The sequence below is a fragment of the Penaeus monodon genome, chromosome 5, assembly GCF_015228065.2.
Source record: "Penaeus monodon isolate SGIC_2016 chromosome 5, NSTDA_Pmon_1, whole genome shotgun sequence".
NCBI lineage: Eukaryota > Metazoa > Arthropoda > Malacostraca > Decapoda > Penaeidae > Penaeus > Penaeus monodon.
The window spans coordinates 13,491,223-13,515,617 of record NC_051390.1 but is presented as its reverse complement, the minus strand read 5'-3'; the positions used below and the strand labels follow the sequence as shown (position 1 = coordinate 13,515,617).

Genomic DNA, 24,395 nt, shown 5'->3' with positions numbered 1-24,395 from the left:
AATTGATATTGAAAGTTTCCTAAAAGATAAAGAAATAAGACCAATGATCTGCCTGAAACAGAAGAAGATTGGTTGTCCCTTTTGTCTGAGAGTGATTCAGGCGTTAATGTATATGAAAAAAGGAAATTAAGTGACCAAAATCAAAAGAAAAAAGATGAAGAAAGAGGGTATGATATTGGGATTCCTGGTGTTGTATTTGTTCCATTGCCACATAAAGATGGACCAAGCAATCGTGTGGGTAATCCCCTTGCAAAAGACTTTCTTCTGAAAATTGAAGACAAAACTTTAAGTAGTTACTTTGGAGATATAGCAGAGTTAGTTCTGAAGACCAGTAAATCATTGTCATATTGGCGGAATAACAGAGACAGAATACTTTCCCAGATGGTCATATGGAATGACCAGAATGATAAAAGTGGTAAAGATATATCAGAAGGTGAGATTCATATCCAGGTTCCTTTGTCTTGAATTGTATCTGTTGTAAAGGTTTTATTAATTAAATTAATTGCATGTGTCAGATTAATCCATCTCTGCACAGATATGCAAGAATACATGTTATAATAGTTACTGTATCTTTAAACTTTGCCAAATTTCTGTAAATCAGTAAATAAGATAGTCTTATGTCTTTCATTTTGGTTTGCAATCACTGCCATGTAGGTATATACATTTCATGTACAAAATTTATTAGTATTGTATTTATGACATGTTTGTACCTTCCAGCTAATGAAAAGAAGGAATGTGGGACTGGTATTATTTTGCCAATGGTAGTAACAGCGGGTACAGTCACTCGGCGTGCAGTGGAACCGACATGGATGACCGCCTCTAATGCCTATGTAGATCGCATCGGTTCTGAACTGAAAGCCATGGTTGAAGCCCTCCTGGTTGGTCCTTTTTTTTTTCTCTCTCTCTCTCCTCTTTTTTACTTGAAGCCTGTTATCAGACTGTATTTATGATATTTTCAAGTACAGTAAAAATAAGATAATGTTTTGATACTAACATCTGAATATTTATTTCTTCCAGGGTACCATTTTGTTGGAGCAGATGTTGATTCGCAGGAATTGTGGATTGCTGCTGTGCTTGGTGATGCATATTTCTCTGGTGAGCATGGAGCTACTGCCCTTGGCTGGATGACATTGCAAGGGAAAAAGTCTGATGGTTCAGATATGCACAGTCGAACTGCCAATACAGCTGGCATATCACGTGATCATGCAAAGGTGAATTGTGTGTGTGTGTATGGGTGTGTGTGTGTGTGTGTGTGTGTGTGTGTGTGTGTGTGTGTGTGTGTGTGTGTGTGTGTGTGTGTGTGTGTGTGTGTGTGTGTGTGTGTGTGTGTTGTTGTTGTTTGTTTGTGTTTGTGTTCTAACTTGATTTTATATATCGTTTAGTTTCCAATAACTATGCTGTCTCATTGTCTTCATCATTCTGCATTTTAAGATGCAGTGATTAAGTAAGAATACTTTTGTAGAATTCTAAAGGTAGTTTCAAAAATGTATGTCAGTCATGAAGCATCAGTTATTTACTCCCTCTGTTCTTTTAGGTTATCAATTATGGAAGAATTTATGGGGCAGGATTACGCTTTATTCAAAGGCTGTTGCGGCAGTTCAATCCTAAATTATCAGAAGAAGAAACTCAGCAACGTGCCACCCAACTGTTTGCAACTACCAAGGGACAAAAAGGATGGTACCTCAACAATATGGGACAAAATCTTGCCTTGGAACTGAATTATCCAAGCAGTGGAGAAGCTCTAGATCGCAAAGAGGTATAGTATATTCATTAAGGAAGCTTCTTCAAGTTTGAGATATAATTTTTTTTTTTCTTTTTGTATACACAATAGAGCAAGGAAAAGCAAAATTTAACACTCGTAGAAAAGATACACCACAAAGCAAACAGAACACTGGGTTCCCTGAGGAGGAAACTACATGGCTGCACACAAGACACAAAGCACCTAGCTTGCAACACACATTTATCCAGCACTGGAGTATTGTGCAATGGAGTGAGACCCACACAGATAAACAAAGAAAAATAACCTAGAAAAGATAAACACCTTATTAGCCAGGTTCATCAAATTTTGGCTTCACAACATATCACATAATAACTAAATATTGACACCCTCACAATTTGCTGATAAACAAACAATTAACAACTAAATAACAACATAAATAAACATGATTACTTACACCACGCAAACACTACTAATAAACATAACTCTCACAACCAGAAATATGACATACCAAACTAGTATAGATTCCTTCAAACATTCATACTTTACAATTACCATTCATGACTGAAAAAGACTCCCACAACACATAATGCACACAAACAAAGCAGACACCTTCCATCAACTTACACTACACACCTCAGAATACATACACCAACTCTTAGCCACCCTCACCCTCCTTCCTTCTAACAGCCAACTCCCAATAAGCGTGATTTGTGCTGACATACAGCTTCCTAAGCCTTAATCAGTTTGAGATTGAGGATATTGTAACTCTTTTTCCAACCTCCTTTTTTAATTCCATGTAAAATTTTTAAACAATTATTTTATGATCACAGTGGCTCTGCCAAGATATGATTTGTAAATTGTATAAGTGAGAACTACTGAATTTTACTTTTTAGTCACAATGGTACAGTGTTGAAGCCATTTTCCTTATATGATCATAATTCTCTTTTGCCCAGATAAATAAGTTGTTGAGGCAGGCCAGATATAACAACATAGAGGCATCCTTTTATGATGTTGTGGATGGTCCTGCTGTATGGGTAGGTGGCTCTGAGTCGTATATGTTCAACTGTTTAGAAGCAATAGCCAGGTCTGAGGAGCCACGGACACCAGTACTAGGGGCAAGAGTAACTCGTGCTCTTGAAGCAAAGTATGTGGATGACCAGTACATGACTAGCAGAGTGAACTGGGTTGTCCAGAGTTCAGGTAAGTTGGTTTGTTCAATGTGTGGTTAATTTTCTATAAGAATTGTATAACTATTGGTTGTGTGGTTAATTGGGTTTGACAATATCAGTGTCCAAAATACTAGATTGTCTTCAGATATTTACATTAATTATTATCATCATTATTATAATTAATAGGGACTTTATAGTTTGTAAATTATTTTTAAAATTACAAGTTTAGACCTTTCATAATTTGACATTTCTTTAAAATCAGTCTTGCCTATGAAAGATTTGAATGGTCTATTCTGAAATTGCATTAAACATTAAAAAAATAAAAGTTATTTCAACGTGTTACATTTGCTATTCCAAAATTTTCTTTCCCAGCTGTTGATTATCTTCACATCATGCTTGTGTCAATGAAGTGGTTATTCCAGGAGTACAACATTAGAGGGAGATTTTGTATTAGCATCCATGATGAGGTAGGATTAATCGTTATCACTTGATTTAAGAAATGTTAGAATTACCTGTGATTCTATTTTATTGTGTGTGTGTGTGTGTGTGTGTGTGTGTGTGTGTGTGTGTGTGTGTGTGTGTGTGTGTGTGTGTGTGTGTGTGTGTGTGTGTGTGTGTGTTTTTGTTTGTTTGTTTGTTTGTTTTTGCTAGCAAGTCAAATTCAACTTTTCTTCAGATATTCTTTCTCATTATTATTATTATTATTTTTTTTTTTATCATTTGTATTATTATTTTATTATTATTATTATTATTATTTTTTTTTTTTTTTTTATTGTTTTTGTTATTATTATTATTATTATTATTATTATTATTATTGTTATTCTCCAAGAGTTCTCCATTGTTGCAACTTTCCTTTATGATCCTTCTTTCCTTTCTTTGTGAAATTGTTGATACAGCATTGAGTACTCCTTATACTTATTACTTTCACCCCACAATATTCTCACAAAAATGGGGCTCTTACTTTCTTGTCAGTTCAACTTATGTGGATAATTTAAAACAAGAGATTGGGAAGGCCTGTTAATGAGGTAAATTATTCAAATAGAAGGGTCCTTATTTTTTGTAGGAATTTTTAACTAATTATTAAAACACACATCTATTATAGGTGAGATACCTTGTAGCAACAGAAGACTCCCATCGTGCTGCTCTGGCTCTGCAAATCACCAACTTACTGACACGTTCACTCTTCGCTCAAAAGTTAGTACATGAAGGGGTGGAAAAATAAAAAAGAGTGTGAGAAAGAGAGAGTAAGAATTACAGAGACAAAGGCAAAGGTAGAGCGAGTGCAACAGAGCTGGATTAAGATTTTGTAAGCCCTTGGGCTACAGGTACTATCAGGCTCCATTGATATTTACCTTTTTGCTGTAGTAGGTTTACTAAAATTTGTAAACAAAATAGTATATTAACTTTTTAAAAGTAGATCATATTGAGTACTTGAAACTGTATTCAGCATTCCAATTGAAACAGTGTAACTTTTACTTAATTTCTGGAGCCCACCAATCATGATCCAACACTTGATTACTTGGGTGCTATTTTACTATTATGGAACCACATGTAAGTTTTGTTTTTTTCAGTACTTTTATTGCATTTTAAAAAACTAACATCAGAATTAACATCTCACAAATATTTACTCCTTTTCAACAAATTGTGCATATTTTTTCAGATTAGGTTTCAAAGATTTGCCTCAGTCAGTAGCATTCTTCAGTGCAGTAGACATAGATTATGTTCTTCGAAAAGAGCCTCATCTAGACTGTGTTACACCTTCAAATCCTGAAGGACTGAATAAAGGGTATGGAATTCCTCCAGGAGAGGCACTTGATATGCAGAAAATTCTTGAGATCACCTCAGGTATTCTTGAGAAGAATGGAGAAGTTGCCAGATGATAGTGTCATTTTGCTGTAAGTACCAGTACTTTGATGGCATATTTGCATATTTTTTTTACTTTCTGAGGTTGTTGAGAATGAATTTTATTTTCCTATTATTTTAAACTTGGTATAATCATGATTTGCATAACATCCATTCACAATGTGTCTGGTGACATATATATCCATAGCATCCAGCATCTATTTCTTGTGTTCATAAAAAACACCAAAAGACATAACTAAGAAATGTATCTTGGCTCATTGATATATACTGCTATTTTGTCAGTATAAATAGTTTCCTCAAGAAGTTCCTATATCCCTTGTGTTACTTTTTATAAAGATGTGGCAGTATTGCAGTGATAGCCTGGGTATATATGGCTAAACAGGCCAACAGGATGACCCATACTGTAGTATGGCTGGTAATATTGTGTAAATAGGGAAGTGCTTAAAGCATCAGTAGAAAATAGTGGATAAAGGAACTTTCTGAGTTCAACTACACTGTATTCCAGATTAATACTGAATATAGTATGCATACTTTTTACCACTATAGTGACGCATACCATGCGCCATAAAGTAGACATTAGATAGTGCATGCCTTTACAAATACTTTAATAATTCTCTGGCAACTGATGGTCCTTTACTCTTAATCCAAACAGAATAACAATTGGACACTTGAATTTCCTGAGTCTACCAGACTAGTTTATTGGACCACCATAGGAGGCATCAAGTGTGGTGGGACAAGTGAAAGGTTAGCAGCTTAGATCCTTGCAGATACCTGGTAGCATTGTTATGTGAGGTTAACAAGAACTGCTACTGCTGTATTGAGGTGCAGTCCAGCACATAATTATTACATTAGAGGAGTCTTGATCAACAAGTAGCTATTGTAAGAATTGGACAATAATCTGACCTACATAATATAATACTAACAAAACTGCATAAAAAAGTGCACTTAGTGCAACCCCCAAAACACACATGCACTCACCCCCCCATATGCAAACAAAATACCCCCCCCACACACACACACAAGTCATATTATCAATATTATCATTGTTGCTGCTTTTGTTGTTATCATTATTAGTGTCATCTGGGTGGTTTGTAAAATTGCAAGAGGCCCATCTCAGTATTCATACATTTGGACATGCCTCTACACATAAATAAATGTTTATCTACCACTAGATGTGCATATCTATATATAAGTAGATAGATATGCATATATCCTTGTGTATAAACATAACCATATATGAGTATTCATTGGGTCGGGCCTCTTGCAATTTTAACAAATCATCATTGTTATCCTTGTGAAAGTGATTACAATAATTTATAGTATTGAAAGTACTATTACAATTAATAATAATACTTATGACATAATCATCATCAGCATCAGCATTATTATTATTATTATCATCATCATGTATTTTTTTTACAATTATTATTGTTATTTTCATAAAATTCATAATAATAATAATTTATAGTTGTAATGGCAGTACTTCTAATAATAATAATTATAATATACTACTACTACTACTACTACTACTACTAATAATAATAATAATAATAAAATAATAGCAATAATGATGACGATAATGATAAAAAATATATTAAAATAAAGACAGAGAAAGACTGATAGCAAAGAACTGGTAATTAACAGTGCCATGGTTCTTAGGTATGGATGGTGGTCAGAATGTCAGTAAGTGAAATAAGATTTTCACGGATAACTATCCTAAGATAACCTGCAAATTTATGCTGACCATGACCTGACATGAATGTTGAAGTTTGGGGAGGAGGAGGGAGGAGATTAGGCATGCTGGGAAGTTCAATTAGCACTGAAATTCTGCACTAACATAATAACTGAATAATGGTGCATCACTACATGATACCAGCTAAAAAGATAACTTAATAAAAAATACATAATTTACACTATGAACATGTTTAAGGCAAGTATCTAGAAGTCTCAAGACAACTGTTATTCCATAGATGTTACATTTTGCTCGTTGAGACAGTTTGATGTTTGTACTGCATGATATTAGTCAGATCCTTGTCCTGATTTTTGCATTAGTAATTATTTGATATGAATATCACAGGATATCCTGTCTTCCAGCTGCAGCACAGAAGTAAGGTTTTGGCAGTCTTGTATAACACTGTTACCAGGTGTGGAAAACACCAGCAGGGTGTCCTTGACTGTATCAGTATCCTTAGCCCTAAAGCATTCATGTCAATTTTGATATGTGGTATTAGGCCAGAGCATACCCAACATCTGTGCAATGTGTATCTTTACTGTTATTACTCAAATGTTGCCACATTTTTTCTAATACAGAGACAACTAGACAATCTGTTGATTGACAGTCTCTGAATTTTATTTATTTATTTTTGTTGCTTGATATAGTAAATAAAATGGGAAACAAGATACAGTAACAAGAGTGTGCGTGTATGTACAATACTGTACCACATTTTATTTACATAATCAGAAAGTCATGATACACCACATCCCTTATAAAAAGATTGTTGATATGCTCAAGTTACATATCTGTTACACTTATTAGTATATGACACATCATTGTATGTATAAGCCTAGCTTTATGGTACTTTATTTAAACTGAATTTGCTCATGGTGTATATATTTAAAATCACAATCACATAGTATTAATTTTTAAAATTTTACAGATAAAAAATTTAATTATACAATTTAGAAGTATGTAAAGCATATAATATAAATACATAATTTTATAATATTTACATTATATAAATATGATCTGCAATGCATCTACCAAAAACATTTCCTTGATAAACATTTTTAGGGTTAAAATATAAATTGACAATTGGCATGAAAAAATACAATTTGAAATAAGTATATAGTTATAAATCTCTACAAGCAAAAACTACAGTGCATGATCTATGGTATCTTACATCTACTTGTATTAGTACATAACAAAGGATCACAAGCATTTATTTTTGTGTACCAAATGTCTTTTTTTATATATACATGTTAACCTAATTAATTAACCATAATTTTTATCTTTCCTTTGGACATAAACATGAATCATATGGTTTAGTTATAATTCAGTCTAGTTTATCTTGTATTATTAAGCTCTGAACATTTGAAAACTAAGAAAATACAGCTAAAGTACTGCAATGCCTTAAAACAGAATAAAGCAGGTAGCTTAATAGCATTATAGATGAAAGAAACAATGGTGACAGTCTTTACAATTAACATTATAAGTAAGTGTATACTTATAATTGCATGAAAAAGGAATATTGAGAGATATGTGGATATATATGTACATACATTCCTGTCTAGATATCTAAATGGATTTCACAACATTGCACTGATGTTACAAGTAAGAGATCCAAATCATAAATGTTTTAGGCACATCAGGACTATTGATGGGAAGTGCAGCTCTTAACGAGCTATTTCCGTATTAGAGCTGCACACATTTCAAAGACTCCATGACATGATGTCCCTGCGTCTGGACTTCATCTTGATTATCTGGCAAAAAAGGATTAACATGTTATGTTATTTATGTTTCCGAAGTGATTACTAAGATATCTTTATTTTGTATTTCAAAATAGAATGAGTGTGGCTTGAAGGAAAAAGTACCAATAACCAATCTTTGGGAGTGTGATAAATGCGGATTAAGTTCATGTTTCTGGTCAATACATAATAGTCTTTAATAAATCACATTATTATTTGTTTGTTGCATTATTATTTTTTTTTTTTTTTTTTTTTTTTTTTTCCCCTCTCTCTTCTTCTTCTTCTTCTTCTTCTCACTTTACATGGTTCATGTATTCTAAAATGAACTGTAAGAGATATATTATTTCCCTAAGTGAAAATAATCATCTTTCAGTTCAATACTGTTTTCTAAAACTTTTTACTATGTTGACTATGAATTTCAAGTTAAAATTCAATGTGCAAACTTTATAACAAACTACATAACAAAGTATTAAATGACTTACTCCTCTTTTCCTGTGCCACCAAATCTGCAGGCTCATTACATATAATCTTGAAATCCAGCAAATGTGATTTGTAGTCAACTTGGTACAGCTGTAGAGCCATATGTACATAGCTTCCAATTACTGGATTCTTCCGGCGTACACGCACATGGAAAGGATTCACAACTTTCCATTCCTTGATCACAGATAGAAAGAGATAAGATTGTTTATATATTGTTTTACAAATAAATTTATATAAGACAGACCAAATAAAATTGCTTTTGAGTCTAATTCTGTTCTCAGATTTCTATGTCACCTGACACTTTCTGGCACACTACTTCCTCAGGATTTCCATGTCACAATGTGCCGATTTCTTTCTTTCCTTGAGCTTTAATGTGTTGTATAGGTCATAGTAGTGTCTGACATACTTTCCTAGAGTAGTAACATGCCTGATTATGGCTTTTGGCTTTATATTATGTAGTTTTATAGAAATAAATATTGTTATGTAATAATAATTTTCATTTCTCCTTTGTAATAGAAATATCTCAGTTGTGTATTATAAGTGTAAACAGCTTGTGTAGTTACAAATGTGTGAGCACAGCTCACATAGTTCCTAATGCATAAGCACAGCTAAGCAACATTGCAGCCTTGCCACATGATGCAATGCTGCTATACTGTACCAAAAATATTCCATAATGGTTATATTCTGTCGCTGTTTTATTCCAATGTTATGAGTATTTATACAAATAAAAAAAATGAGCAAATGTAATTACAATGTGAGGCATTAGTCTTTTTTTTTTTTTTTTTTTTTTTTTTTTTTTTTTTTTTTTTTGTAAAATGGGGAATACAATATATGTTAACTCTTGAAACCATAAATGGGTTAAACTGGTCAACTAAGCTAAAGTAACTCCTTTTGACAGTAGTAGTTGCAATGAGATTTTTTTTTTAACACTAGATACACAGCCTTGAGGATACACTGAACCCTCACCTAAGGGACATGAAACTTTGATCAGTATTACCTAACCTACTAACACTACGATTTGTTATACTTGTTATGCATGCATGCATACATACATACATATCATACTATATATTATATAAACATTATATAATAACATAAATGTAAACATCTATATAAAATATAACTTATATACATGAACATATATAAATCATATATGTTTATATATATATATATATATATTTTATATATATATATATATATATATATAATATATATATATATGTATATATAATTTCTATATTTATATATATATATTTATATATTTATATATAGAGAAATATATAAACATATATGATTATATATATGTTCATGTATATAATGTTTATATTTTTATATAGATGTTTACATTTATGTTTATATATAATGTTTATATAATATATATGTATGTATATGTATGTATGTATGCATGCATGCATAACAAGTATAACAAATCGTAGTGTTAGTAGGTTAGGTAATACTGATCAAAGTTTCATGTCTTAGGTGAGGGTTCAGTGTATCCTCAGGCTGTGTATCTAGTGTTTAAAACAAAAATCTCATTGCAACTACTACTGTCAAAAGGAGTTACTTTAGCTTAGTTGACCAGTTTAACCCATTTATGGTTTCAAGAGTTAACATATATTGTATTCCCCATTTTACAAAAAAAAAAAAAAAAAAAAAAAAAAAAAAAAAAAGACTAATGCCTCACATTGTAATTACATTTGCTCATTTTTTTTATTTGTATAAATACTCATAACATTGGAATAAAACAGCGACAGAATATAACCATTATGGAATATTTTTGGTACAGTATAGCAGCATTGCATCATGTGGCAAGGCTGCAATGTTGCTTAGCTGTGCTTATGCATTAGGAACTATGTGAGCTGTGCTCACACATTTGTAACTACACAAGCTGTTTACACTTATAATACACAACTGAGATATTTCTATTACAAAGGAGAAATGAAAATTATTATTACATAACAATATTTATTTCTATAAAACTACATAATATAAAGCCAAAAGCCATAATCAGGCATGTTACTACTCTAGGAAAGTATGTCAGACACTACTATGACCTATACAACACATTAAAGCTCAAGGAAAGAAAGAAATCGGCACATTGTGACATGGAAATCCTGAGGAAGTAGTGTGCCAGAAAGTGTCAGGTGACATAGAAATCTGAGAACAGAATTAGACTCAAAAGCAATTTTATTTGGTCTGTCTTATATAAATTTATTTGTAAAACAATATATAAACAATCTTATCTCTTTCTATCTGTGATCAAGGAATGGAAAGTTGTGAATCCTTTCCATGTGCGTGTACGCCGGAAGAATCCAGTAATTGGAAGCTATGTACATATGGCTCTACAGCTGTACCAAGTTGACTACAAATCACATTTGCTGGATTTCAAGATTATATGTAATGAGCCTGCAGATTTGGTGGCACAGGAAAAGAGGAGTAAGTCATTTAATACTTTGTTATGTAGTTTGTTATAAAGTTTGCACATTGAATTTTAACTTGAAATTCATAGTCAACATAGTAAAAAGTTTTAGAAAACAGTATTGAACTGAAAGATGATTATTTTCACTGTAGGGAAATAATATATCTCTTTACAGTTTCATTTTAGAATACATGAACCATGTAAAGTGAGAAGAAGAAGAAGAAGAAGAAGAGAGAGGGGAAAAAAAAAAAAAAAAAAAAAAAAATAATAATGCAACAAACAAATAATAATGTGATTTATTAAAGACTATTATGTATTGACCAGAAACATGAACTTAATCCGCATTTATCACACTCCCAAAGATTGGTTATTGGTACTTTTTCCTTCAGCCACACTCATTCTATCTGAAATACAAAATAAAGATATCTTAGTAATCACTTCGGAAACATAACATAACATAACATGTTTAATCCTTTTTTGCCAGATAATCAAGATGAAGTCCAGACGCAGGGACATCATGTCATGGAGTTCTTTGAAATGTGTGCAGCTCTAATCACGGAACTAGCTCGTTAAGAGCTGCACTTCCCATCAATAGTCCTGATGTGCCTAAAACATTTATGATTTGGATCTCTTACTTGTAACATCAGTGCAATGTTGTGAAATCCATTTAGATATCTAGACAGGAATGGTATGTACATATATATACACATATCTCTCAATATTCCTTTTTCATGCAATTATAAGTATACACTTTACTTATAATGTTAATTGTAAAGACTGTCACCATTTGTTTTCTTTTCATCTATAATGCTATTAAGCTACCTGCTTTATTCTGTTTTAAAGGCATTGCAGTACTTTAGCTGTATTTTTCTTAGTTTTCAAATGTTCAGAGCTTAATAATTACAAGATAAACTAGACTGATTATAACTAAACCATATGATTCATGTTTATGTCCAAAGGAAAGATAAAAATTATGGTTAATTAATTAGGTTAACATGTATATATAAAAAAAGACATTTTGGTACACAAAAATAAATGCTTGTGATCCTTTGTTATGTACTAATACAAGTAGATGTAAGATACCATAGATCATGCACTGTAGTTTTTGCTTGTAGAGATTTATAACTATATACTTATTTCAAATTGTATTTCTTTTCATGCCAATTGTCAATTTATATTTTAACCCTAAAAATGTTTATCAAGGAAATGTTTTTGGTAGATGCATTGCAGATCATATTTATATAATGTAAATATTATAAAATTATGTATTTATATTATATGCTTTACATACTTCTAAATTGTATAATTAAATTTTTTATCTGTAAAATTTTAAAAATTAATACTATGTGATTGTGATTTTAAATATATACACCATGAGCAAATTCAGTTTAAATAAAGTACCATAAAGCTAGGCTTATACATACAATGATGTGTCATATACTAATAAGTGTAACAGATATGTAACTTGAGCATATCAACAATCTTTTTATAAGGGATGTGGTGTATCATGACTTTCTGATTATGTAAATAAAATGTGGTACAGTATTGTACATACACGCACACTCTTGTTACTGTATCTTGTTTCCCATTTTATTTACTATATCAAGCAACAAAAATAAATAAATAAAATTCAGAGACTGTCAATCAACAGATTGTCTAGTTGTCTCTGTATTAGAAAAAATGTGGCAACATTTGAGTAATAACAGTAAAGATACACATTGCACAGATGTTGGGTATGCTCTGGCCTAATACCACATATCAAAATTGACATGAATGCTTTAGGGCTAAGGATACTGATACAGTCAAGGACACCCTGCTGGTGTTTTCCACACCTGGTAACAGTGTTATACAAGACTGCCAAAACCTTACTTCTGTGCTGCAGCTGGAAGACAGGATATCCTGTGATATTCATATCAAATAATTACTATGCAAAATCAGGACAAGGATCTGACTAATATCATGCAGTACAAACATCAAACTGTCTCAACGAGCAAAATGTAACATCTATGGAATAACAGTTGTCTTGAGACTTCTAGATACTTGCCTTAAACATGTTCATAGTGTAAATTATGTATTTTTTATTAAGTTATCTTTTTAGCTGGTATCATGTAGTGATGCACCATTATTCAGTTATTATGTTAGTGCAGAATTTCAGTGCTAATTGAACTTCCCAGCATGCCTAATCTCCTCCCTCCTCCTCCCCAAACTTCAACATTCATGTCAGGTCATGGTCAGCATAAATTTGCAGGTTATCTTAGGATAGTTATCCGTGAAAATCTTATTTCACTTACTGACATTCTGACCACCATCCATACCTAAGAACCATGGCACTGTTAATTACCAGTTCTTTGCTATCAGTCTTTCTCTGTCTTTATTTTAATATATTTTTTATCATTATCGTCATCATTATTGCTATTATTTTATTATTATTATTATTATTAGTAGTAGTAGTAGTAGTAGTAGTAGTATATTATAATTATTATTATTAGAAGTACTGCCATTACAACTATAAATTATTATTATTATGAATTTTATGAAAATAACAATAATAATTGTAAAAAAAATACATGATGATGATAATAATAATAATAATGCTGATGCTGATGATGATTATGTCATAAGTATTATTATTAATTGTAATAGTACTTTCAATACTATAAATTATTGTAATCACTTTCACAAGGATAACAATGATGATTTGTTAAAATTGCAAGAGGCCCGACCCAATGAATACTCATATATGGTTATGTTTATACACAAGGATATATGCATATCTATCTACTTATATATAGATATGCACATCTAGTGGTAGATAAACATTTATTTATGTGTAGAGGCATGTCCAAATGTATGAATACTGAGATGGGCCTCTTGCAATTTTAACAAACCACCCAGATGACACTAATAATGATAACAACAAAAGCAGCAACAATGATAATATTGATAATAATGACTTTGTGTGTGTGTGTGGGGGGGGTATTTTGTGTTTGCATATGGGGGGGGTGAGTGCATGTGTGTTTTGGGGGTTGCACTAAGTGCACTTTTTTATGCAGTTTTTGTTAGTATTATATTATGTAGGTCAGATTATTGTCCAATTCTTACAATAGCTACTTGTTGATCAAGACTCCTCTAATGTAATAATTATGTGCTGGACTGCCACCTTCAATACAGCAGTAGCAGTTCTTGTTAACCTCACATAACAATGCTACCAGGTATCTGCAAGGATCTAAGCTGCTAACCTTTCACTTGTCCCACCACACTTGATGCCTCCTATGGTGGTCCAATAAACTAGTCTGGTAGACTCAGGAAATTCAAGTGTCCAATTGTTATTCTGTTTGGATTAAGAGTAAAGGACCATCAGTTGCCAGAGAATTATTAAAGTATTTGTAAAGGCATGCACTATCTAATGTCTACTTTATGGCGCATGGTATGCGTCACTATAGTGGTAAAAAGTATGCATACTATATTCAGTATTAATCTGGAATACAGTGTAGTTGAACTCAGAAAGTTCCTTTATCCACTATTTTCTACTGATGCTTTAAGCACTTCCCTATTTACACAATATTACCAGCCATACTACAGTATGGGTCATCCTGTTGGCCTGTTTAGCCATATATACCCAGGCTATCACTGCAATACTGCCACATCTTTATAAAAAGTAACACAAGGGATATAGGAACTTCTTGAGGAAACTATTTATACTGACAAAATAGCAGTATATATCAATGAGCCAAGATACATTTCTTAGTTATGTCTTTTGGTGTTTTTTATGAACACAAGAAATAGATGCTGGATGCTATGGATATATATGTCACCAGACACATTGTGAATGGATGTTATGCAAATCATGATTATACCAAGTTTAAAATAATAGGAAAATAAAATTCATTCTCAACAACCTCAGAAAGTAAAAAAATATGCAAATATGCCATCAAGTACTGGTACTTACAGCAAAATGACACTATCATCTGGCAACTTCTCCATTCTTCTCAAGAATACCTGAGGTGATCTCAAGAATTTTCTGCATATCAAGTGCCTCTCCTGGAGGAATTCCATACCCTTTATTCAGTCCTTCAGGATTTGAAGGTGTAACACAGTCTAGATGAGGCTCTTTTCGAAGAACATAATCTATGTCTACTGCACTGAAGAATGCTACTGACTGAGGCAAATCTTTGAAACCTAATCTGAAAAAATATGCACAATTTGTTGAAAAGGAGTAAATATTTGTGAGATGTTAATTCTGATGTTAGTTTTTTAAAATGCAATAAAAGTACTGAAAAAAACAAAACTTACATGTGGTTCCATAATAGTAAAATAGCACCCAAGTAATCAAGTGTTGGATCATGATTGGTGGGCTCCAGAAATTAAGTAAAAGTTACACTGTTTCAATTGGAATGCTGAATACAGTTTCAAGTACTCAATATGATCTACTTTTAAAAGTTAAAATACTATTTTGTTTACAAATTTTAGTAAACCTACTACAGCAAAAGGTAATATCAATGGAGCCTGATAGTAACCTGTAGCCCAAGGCTTACAAAAACTACATACTTGGTCTCATTTACATTATGCCCATGTAAGTTTTGTTTTTTTCAGTACTTTATGCATTTTAAAAAACTACATCAGAATTAACATTCAAAATTTTTTCTTTAAAAATGGCTTTTTTCGTTAAGTTTCAAAGGATTGAGTCTGAATTCTTCCAGGAGTAGCATAGATATAGTTCTTCGAAAAAGACCTCTCAGGACTGAGAACTTCAAATCCGAAGGACTGAATAAAGGTATGGATTCTCCAGGAGAGGACTTGAATGCAGAAAATTCTTGATCACCTCAGGTTTTGAAGAATGGAGAAGTTGCCAGATGATAGTGATTTTGTAATACCAGTATTGAGCATTTGCATATTTTTTATTTTGGTTGAAGAATTATTTTCCTATTATTTTAAACGGTAATAATCAATGTTCATAACATCCATTCAAAATGTGTCTGGGACATATATATCCATAGCTTTTCTATTTTTGTTTCAAAAAAACACCAAAAGACTGATTTTAAAAGTATGGATTCATGATACCTTGGATAAATAGTTTCCTCAAGAAGTTCAACCTGGTGTTCCCTTTTATAAAGATGGCGAAATTTTGGGAAATAGCGGGATTATAGGCAAACAGGCAAAGGATGACCAACTGTTCTAGGCTGGTAATATTGTGTAAAAGGAAGTGCTAAATAGTAGAAAATTGATAAAGGACTTTCTGAGTCAACTACCTATTCCAGATTATATGAATAGTATGCATACTTTTACACTTTTTTACGCATACTGGCCATTAATCAATAATGGGATGCCTTTGACAAATTTAATAATCTGCAACTGATGGTTTATTACCAATAAAGATAAATGGCACTTGAATCGGTTACCAGACTAGTTAATTGGACCCCTGGAGCATCAGTGGTGGACAGTGAAAAGGTTGCACTGCTTATCGTGCAGAACCAGGAGATTTTATTGAGGTTAAACAAGAACTGTTAGATTGAAGGTGGCAGTCCACAAATATATACTAAGAGGATGTCTTGATCAAACACTATGAAAAACAATATCTGACCCATAAATATACAAACAAAAACTGCATAAAAACACAGTGAACCCCAAAACACACATGCACTCACCCCCCCATTGCAAACACAAAATACCCCCACACACAAAAAAGTTATTATCAATATATCATTGTTGTGCTTTTGTTGTTACATATTAGTGTTCTGGTGTTTTTAAAATTGCAAGAGGCCATCTCAGTATTCATAATTGGAATGCCTTACCATAAAAAATTATCTAATGAGTGTCATTTGTAGAGTATAGCATTAATAAATCCTTGTGTATAAACATACTATATGGATTCATGGTCGGTCTTGCAATTTAAAAAAATCATTGTTATCCTTGTGAAAGTGATACAATAATTTTAGTATTGAAAGTATAAAAATAATCATATATTATGACATAATATGCTATCAGATTATTTATTATTATTATCATCATGTATTTTTTTAAATATTATCGTTATTTCTATAAAATTATAATAAAATATTTATTTAATGGCTACTTCTATAATAATAATAATAATAATTAATACAACATATACTATAATATAAAAAATAATAAAATAAAGAAAAGAAGATAAGATAAAAAATTATTAAAATGCAAGAAAGATGCAAAGAATGGTATTAACAGTGCCATGGTAAGGATTGGGTAAATGTCAGTAAGTGAAAAAGATTTCCGAATAACTCCTAGAACTGCAAATTTATGCTGACCATGGACCTGACATGAATGTGAAGTTGGGAAGGAGGGAGGAGATTAGCAGGGAAAGTCAATTAGCACTGAAATTCCACAAATAATAACTGAAAAGTGATCACTACATACCAGCTAAAAGATAACTTAATAAAAATAATATTAATTTGAAACATTTTTTGCAAGATCTAGAGTCTCAAGAAAATGTTTCCATAGATGTTACATTTGCTGTTGAGACAGTTGATGTTTTTGCATATAAGTTCAGATCCTTCCCTGATTTGCAGTATTATGAATATCACAGGTATTTTCCGTCTGCAGACACGAACCAGTGAAAAGTTTGCAGTCTTGTTAACTGTTACCAGTGTGGAAAACCACAGGGTGCACTGACTGTTATAGTCCTAGCCCTAAACCATTCATGTCATTTGATATGTGGTATTAGGCCAGGCATATCCCAAAGAAATTTTTCTAATGGTAATCTTTTACGTTATTACTCAAATTGTTGCCACTTTTTTCTTAATAAGAGAAATAAAATGGAACGAACAGTACTAATTTATTATTTATTTGTTATATATAAATAAAAGGAAAAAAATCCTAAAAAGAGTGTGCGTGTATGTACAATACTTACCCAATTTTATTACTAATCAGAATCATGATACACCAATCCCTTATAAAAAGATGTGATAGCTCAAGTTACATATTTAACTATTTATGCAACATTGATTATGTATAAGCCTATTTATGGTACTTATTTAAAACTTTTTTTATATTAATTTAAAATTAAATCACAAGTATAATTTTAAAATTTACAGTAAAAAATTATTTATAAATTAAAGTATGTAAGCATATAAAATACATTTTTATAAATTTACATTATAAATAATGATCTGCAATGCATCTACAAAAACAATTTCCTTGTAAAACATTTTTAGGGTTAAAAAATTGCAATGGCAAAAAGAAATCAATTTGGAAATATATAGTTAAAATCTCTACAAGCAAAAACTACAGTGCAATCATGGTATCTTTTATTTACAAAACAAGATCACAAGCATTTTATTGTTACCAAAATGTTTTTTTATTTCCTTTAACCTAATAATAACCATAATTTTTACTTTCATTACTTAACTGAATTATGGTTTAGTAAAAACAGTCTAGTTATTAATATTAAAGCTATGACATTGAAAACAAAGAAAAACACAAAGTACGCAATGCCTTTAAACGAATAAAGCAGGTATATAGATTAGATGAAAGAAAACAAATGGTGACAGTCTTTACAATTAACATTATAGTAAAGTGTATACTTATAATGCATGAAAAGGAATATTGGGAAAAGATAATTTGTCTAGTATAATATTCACACTGTCATGATGTTAAATGGATTTCACAACATTGCACTGATGTTACAAGTAAGATGATCAAATATAAATGTACATCAGGACTATGATGGGAAGATGCAGTTTAACGAGCTAGTCCGTGATTAGAGCTGCACACATTTCAAAGAACTCCCATGACATGATGTCCTGTCTGACTTTCTTGTCGGAAAAAAGGATTAAACATGTTATGTTATGTTATGTTTCCGAAGTGATTACTAAGATATCTTATTTTGTATTTCGATAGAATGAGTGTGGCTGAAGGAAAAAGTACCAATAACCAATCTTTGGGAGTGTGATAAATGCGGATTAAGTTCTGTTTCTGGTCAATAAATATTTTTATAAATCACATTATTATTGTTGTTGCATTATTATTTTTTTTTTTTTTTTTTTTTTTTTCCCCTCTCTCTTCTTCTTCTTCTTCTTCTCACTTTACATGTTCAGTATCTAAAAAATGTTAAAGATATTATTGCCCTACAGTGAAAATAATCATCTTTCAGTCAATATTTTTAAACTTTATTACATTGATATGAATTTCAAGTTAAATTCAATGTGCAAATTTAAACTAATAAATTCAAAATTTAAAAATCTCTCGTCCCAAATGCAGGCTCATTACATTATAATCTTGAAATCCAGCAAATTGATTGTAGTCAATTTTGAATCCTGAGCATTGTATCAATTCTACGGATTCTACGCGTACATACTCAATATGGACTTCCCTTACCTGCACAAGATAGAAAGAGATAAGTTATTCTATTTTAAAATAAATTTAATATAAACAAATAAAATGCTTTATATAATGCCCAAATTCATGTCACTGACACTTCTGGCACACTACTTCCTCAGATTTCTATGTCACCAATTCCTTTCTTTCTTCCTTCCTTAATGTGTTGTATAGGTCATAGTGTGTTGACATTTTTCCCTAAGTAGTAACTGCTGATTATGGCTTTGTGTTTAATAGTAGTTTATAGAAATAAATATGTTATGTAATAATAATTTCATTTCTCCTTTAATAGATTCTCATTTTGGTTTTAGTGAAAAACAGCTTGTATGTACAAATGTTTGAGCCACTCACATAGTTCCAATGCATAAGCACAGCACAACATTGCGCTTGCCACATGAAATGTGGTAGTAAAAAATTTCCACTACATGTTATATGCTGCTTTACAATTGAGTTTTATACAATAAAAAAAATGGCAAATGTAATTACAATGTGAGGCATAGTCTTTTTTTTTTTTTTTTTTTTTTTTTTTTTTTTTTAAAATGGGGAATAAAATATATGTAACTCTTGAAACATAAATGGGTAACTTAACTAGCTAAAGTAATCTTTTGAAAGTAGTACATTAAATGATTTTGTTTAAACTGTACACAGCGAAAACTAACCTCACAGAAGATGAAATGTGATCATTTATTAAAAAACACTACACACTACGATGTTATACTTAGCCTGCCTAGCATACAACTTAATCATAATATATATATAAAACATTTTATAAACATAAATGTAAACATCATAAGAAATATATATAATATTTAATATATTCTCTATATATAATATATAATATAATATATTAATATATAAAATTATATATATAATATATATATATATATATATATATATTATATATATAGTATATATATATTATTATATAATATAAAATATATCTAAAATATTTTATTATATATTTATGTATATAATTTATATTTATATATTACATTTAGTTTATATAATGTTTATATAATAAAGTATGAAGTATGTAGATGATGAGATAACAAGTATAAAAATCGTAGTGTTAGTAGTTAGTAATACTGATCAAAGTTCATGTTAGGTGAGGGTTCAGTGTATCCTCATCTGTTCTCTAGTTTAACAAAACTACTCTCATTGCAATCTACCATGTCAAAAGGAGTACTTTAGCTAGTGACATTTAACCCATTATGGTTCAAGAGTTAAATATATTATTCCCCATTTAAAAAAAAAAAAAAAAAAAAAAAAAAAAAAAAAAAACTAAGCCTCACATTGAATTACATTTGCTCATTTTTTTTATTGTATAAATACTCATAATTGGAATAAAACAGCGACAAATATAACCATTATGGAATATTTTTGGTACATTATAGCATTGCATCATGTGAAGGCTGAATGTTGTAGCTGTGCTTATGATTAGGAATATGAGTTGTACACATTTTAACTAACAAGCTTTTACATTATAAAACAACTGAGATATTTCTATTACAAAGGAGAAATAAATTATTATTACATAACAATTTTATTTTTTAAAATACATAATATAACAAAAGCCATAATAGATGTTACTACTCTAGGAAATGTATGTAGACATACTATGACCTATAAACACATTAAGTAAGGTAGGAAGAAAGACATTGTGACATGGAAATCCTGAGAGTAGTGTGCCAGAAAGTGTCAGGTGAATAATGTGACAAGATTAACAAAAAGCATTGTATTGTGCTGTCTTATAGTTATTAGTTGTAAACAATATAAACAATTTATCTTTAGTTCTGTATCAAGGAATGAAATTTTAAAACCTAGGAAAAAAGATAAGCTATGTACATTAGGCTATAGCTGTACCAAGTTGACTAAAATACATTGCTAAATTGAATAAAAGAGCCTGCAGTTTTGGACAGGAAAGGAGTAAGATTTAAACAATTTGTAGTAGTTTGTAAAGTTGTACATGTTAACTTGAAATCATAGCAACATAGTAAAAATTTTAGAAAAACATATTGAACTGACAAGATATTTTCATTTAGGGAATAATATACTCTTTACGTTCATTTAGAATAATGAAATTAAAATGAGAAGAAGAAAAAAAAAGAGAGGGAAAAAAAAAAAAAAAAAAAAAAATGACTATCTAAAATGCAACAAAAAATAATATTTATTAAAATTAAAAGCTAATGAACCAGAAACCAATTATCCGCATTTACACTCCAAAGATGGTTAGTTTTTCCCTTAAAGCCACTATCAATTAAATACAAAATAAGATATTTGGTATCCTTGGAACATAAAAAAATAACATGTTAATCCTTTTTTCCGTAATCAAGATGAAGTCCAGACGCAGGCCATGTCATGGAGTCTTTGAAATGTGTGCAGCTTAGGAAATAGCTCTTTAAGAGCTGCACTTCCAAAAGTGATGTGACAAAACATTTATGATTTGGATCTCTTATATGTAACAGCGAGCATGTTGTGAAACCATTTAGAATCTAGACATGAATGTATGTAATATATATCACATATTTCAATATTTTTTTACAATATAAGTATACACTTACTTATAATTAATTGTAAAACTGTTACTTGTTTTTTCACTATAGCTAATAAATCTCTTTATTCGTTTTAAAGCATAAACTTACTTTTAGTGTTAAAGTAGAGAAATAATACAAGATAACACAGACGAATTATAAACTAAACCATATATTCATGTTTATGTCCAAAGAAAGATAAAAATTATGGTTAATTAATTAGGTAACAAATAAAAAAAACATTTACAAAAAAACTTTGTTCTTTGTTAAAATTTACAAGTGAGTAAACCATAGATCATTGCACTGTAGTTTTTGTAGAGATTTATAAACTATATACTATTTCAAATTGTATTTTTTCACCTTGTATTATTTACCTAAAAATGTTATCAGGAAATGTTTTGGTAGATATCAGATCTATATAAGTAAATTATAAAATTAGTATGTTTATTTGAATGCTGTTACATACTTCTAAATTGTAAATTAACTTTTTTATCTGTAAAAATTTTAAAAATAATACTATTGATTGTGATTTAAATAATACACCATGAGCAAATCAGTTAAATAACAAAAAAGGCTAGTTGTAAAATCATGTGTATATACAATAAGGTAAAGATATGTAACTTGAGATATAAAAACTCTTTTATAAGGGATGGGGGTTATCATGACTTTGATTTATTAAAAATGTGGATTGTAAGTACTCCACCTTTTTGTTCTTGTTTCCATTTATCTATTAAGCAACAAAATTAAATTAAATAAAATTCAGGAGTCAATTCAACAGATTGTCTTTGTCTAGTTAGAGAAAAATTGGCAACATTGAAGTAATAACAGTAAAGATACACATATGCAGTGTTGGGTATGCTCTGCAATAACATATCAAAATTGACATGAACTTTAGGGTAAGGATACTGATACAGTCAAAAACCTGCTGGTTTTCCACTGGTATCAGTGTTATCAAGACTGCAAAACCTTACTTCTGTGCTGCAGTGGAAGACAGGATATCTGTGATATTCATATCAAAAATATCAAATGCAAAAATCAGGACAAGGAATGTATAATTTACCTAAAAATTTTCTCAACGAGCAAAATGTATACACTAGAGAATCAGTGTTAGATTTAATACTTGCCTTTAAACATGTTCATAGTGTAAATTATGTTTTTTATAGTTATCTTTGTTAGCTGGTATCATGTAGTATGAAATTTAAAGTATTATGTTGCAGAATTTCAGTAATTGAACTCCAGCAGCCTATTTCTCATCCTCCCCAAACTTCAACATTCTCAGGTCTGTCAGAATAAAATTTGCAGTATATGAATAGTTATCCGAAAATCTTTTTCATTACGATTCTGACACACATTCCATTACTAAAAAACATGGCACGTTAATTACAGTCTTCAGCCACTCTTCGTCTTTTTTTATTTTTTTTCATTTCTCTATCATTCTAATTTTATTATTATTTTTAATGTCGTCAGTAGTGTGTAGTAGTATATTATTAAATTATTATTATGAAGTACTGCCATTACAAACTATAAATTATATTATGAAATTTATGAAATAACAATATATTAAAAAAAATACAATGAAAAAAAAATAATGCTGGATGCTGATAAGTCACATAAACTTTATATTTTGTACTTTCAAACTATAAATATGTAATCACTTTACAAGAAAACCAATGATGATTGTTTAAATTGCAAGAAGGCCACCAATGAATACTCATATATGGTTATGTTTATAACAAGGATTAAGTATCATGGCAGGCCTCAAATTTAAACAAATCATAATTGTTATCCTTGTGAAAGGTTACAATTTATGTATTGAAGATATACCTTAAAATAATAATTATGAATAATCATTATTAGTAGCATTTTATTATTATCATCATCATGTATTTTTTATATTATTTGTATTTCATAAAAATTCATATAATTAATTCTAGTTGTATGGCCTAACTCTAATAATATAAATAACTCAACTTATAACTACTACTAATAAAAATTAATAATATAAATTATAGAATTAATGAAAAAATAATATTTAAATAAAGCAAGAAAGATGATAGCAAAGAACTGGTAATAACGTCATAGTTCTTAGGTTGGATGTGGTCATTTCGTAAGTGAAATAATTTTCCGGAAACTATCCTAAGTACTGCAAATTATGCTGACTACTGACATGAATTTGAGTTGGGAGGAGAGGAGGAGATTAAGTTTAATTAATTAGCACTGAAATTACCACCATCATCTATGACTGATGTTAATACCAGTTTTTAAGTCTTGTCTTATTTAAATATTTTTAATATATCGTATCATATGTATTATTTTAATATTATTATTAATTGTAGTAGTCTAAGTTAGTAGAAAATTTAATTTAATATTTTATAGAAGTATGCCATCAACTATAAATT

General features: G+C 30.4%; 2 protein-coding genes and 2 long non-coding RNA genes across 7 annotated transcripts in view; 2 read left to right on the top strand and 2 right to left on the bottom strand.

Moving 5' to 3' along the window:
* Window positions 1-987: 987 nt before the first annotated feature.
* Window positions 988-5,571, top strand: LOC119572996 (DNA polymerase subunit gamma-1-like). Its single transcript, XM_037919983.1, has 6 exons — window positions 988-1,211; window positions 1,535-1,756; window positions 2,674-2,920; window positions 3,262-3,356; window positions 3,992-4,083; window positions 4,550-5,571. The coding sequence occupies exons 1-6, from the start codon at window positions 1,125-1,127 to the stop codon at window positions 4,767-4,769; spliced, it is 963 nt and encodes a 320-aa protein (XP_037775911.1). The 5' UTR covers window positions 988-1,124; the 3' UTR covers window positions 4,770-5,571.
* Window positions 5,572-6,697: 1,126 nt separating this feature from the next.
* The window catches only part of LOC119572994 (5'-AMP-activated protein kinase catalytic subunit alpha-2-like), a 122,123-nt gene continuing 104,425 nt past the window's right edge, over window positions 6,698-24,395 (bottom strand). For 3 of the 4 annotated variants that reach the window (XM_037919978.1, XM_037919980.1, XM_037919979.1), the window contains 2 exons: window positions 8,700-8,871; window positions 7,162-8,232 (listed from right to left, as the gene is read on the bottom strand). In XM_037919978.1, the coding sequence (XP_037775906.1) occupies window positions 8,165-8,232; window positions 8,700-8,871 (240 nt within the window). In that variant the 3' untranslated portion in view covers window positions 7,162-8,164. Of the gene's footprint in view, window positions 8,233-8,699; window positions 8,872-24,395 lie in introns of all 4 variants that reach the window. The other variant, XM_037919977.1, reaches the window with a different exon arrangement.
* Window positions 10,705-12,683, top strand: LOC119572998. Its single transcript, XR_005228753.1, has 2 exons — window positions 10,705-11,133; window positions 11,601-12,683. It is a non-coding gene; the product is annotated as an uncharacterized LOC119572998 (long non-coding RNA).
* Window positions 11,357-15,523, bottom strand: LOC119572999. Its single transcript, XR_005228754.1, has 3 exons — window positions 15,066-15,523; window positions 14,356-14,447; window positions 11,357-11,520 (listed from the first exon to the last, which is right to left on the bottom strand). It is a non-coding gene; the product is annotated as an uncharacterized LOC119572999 (long non-coding RNA).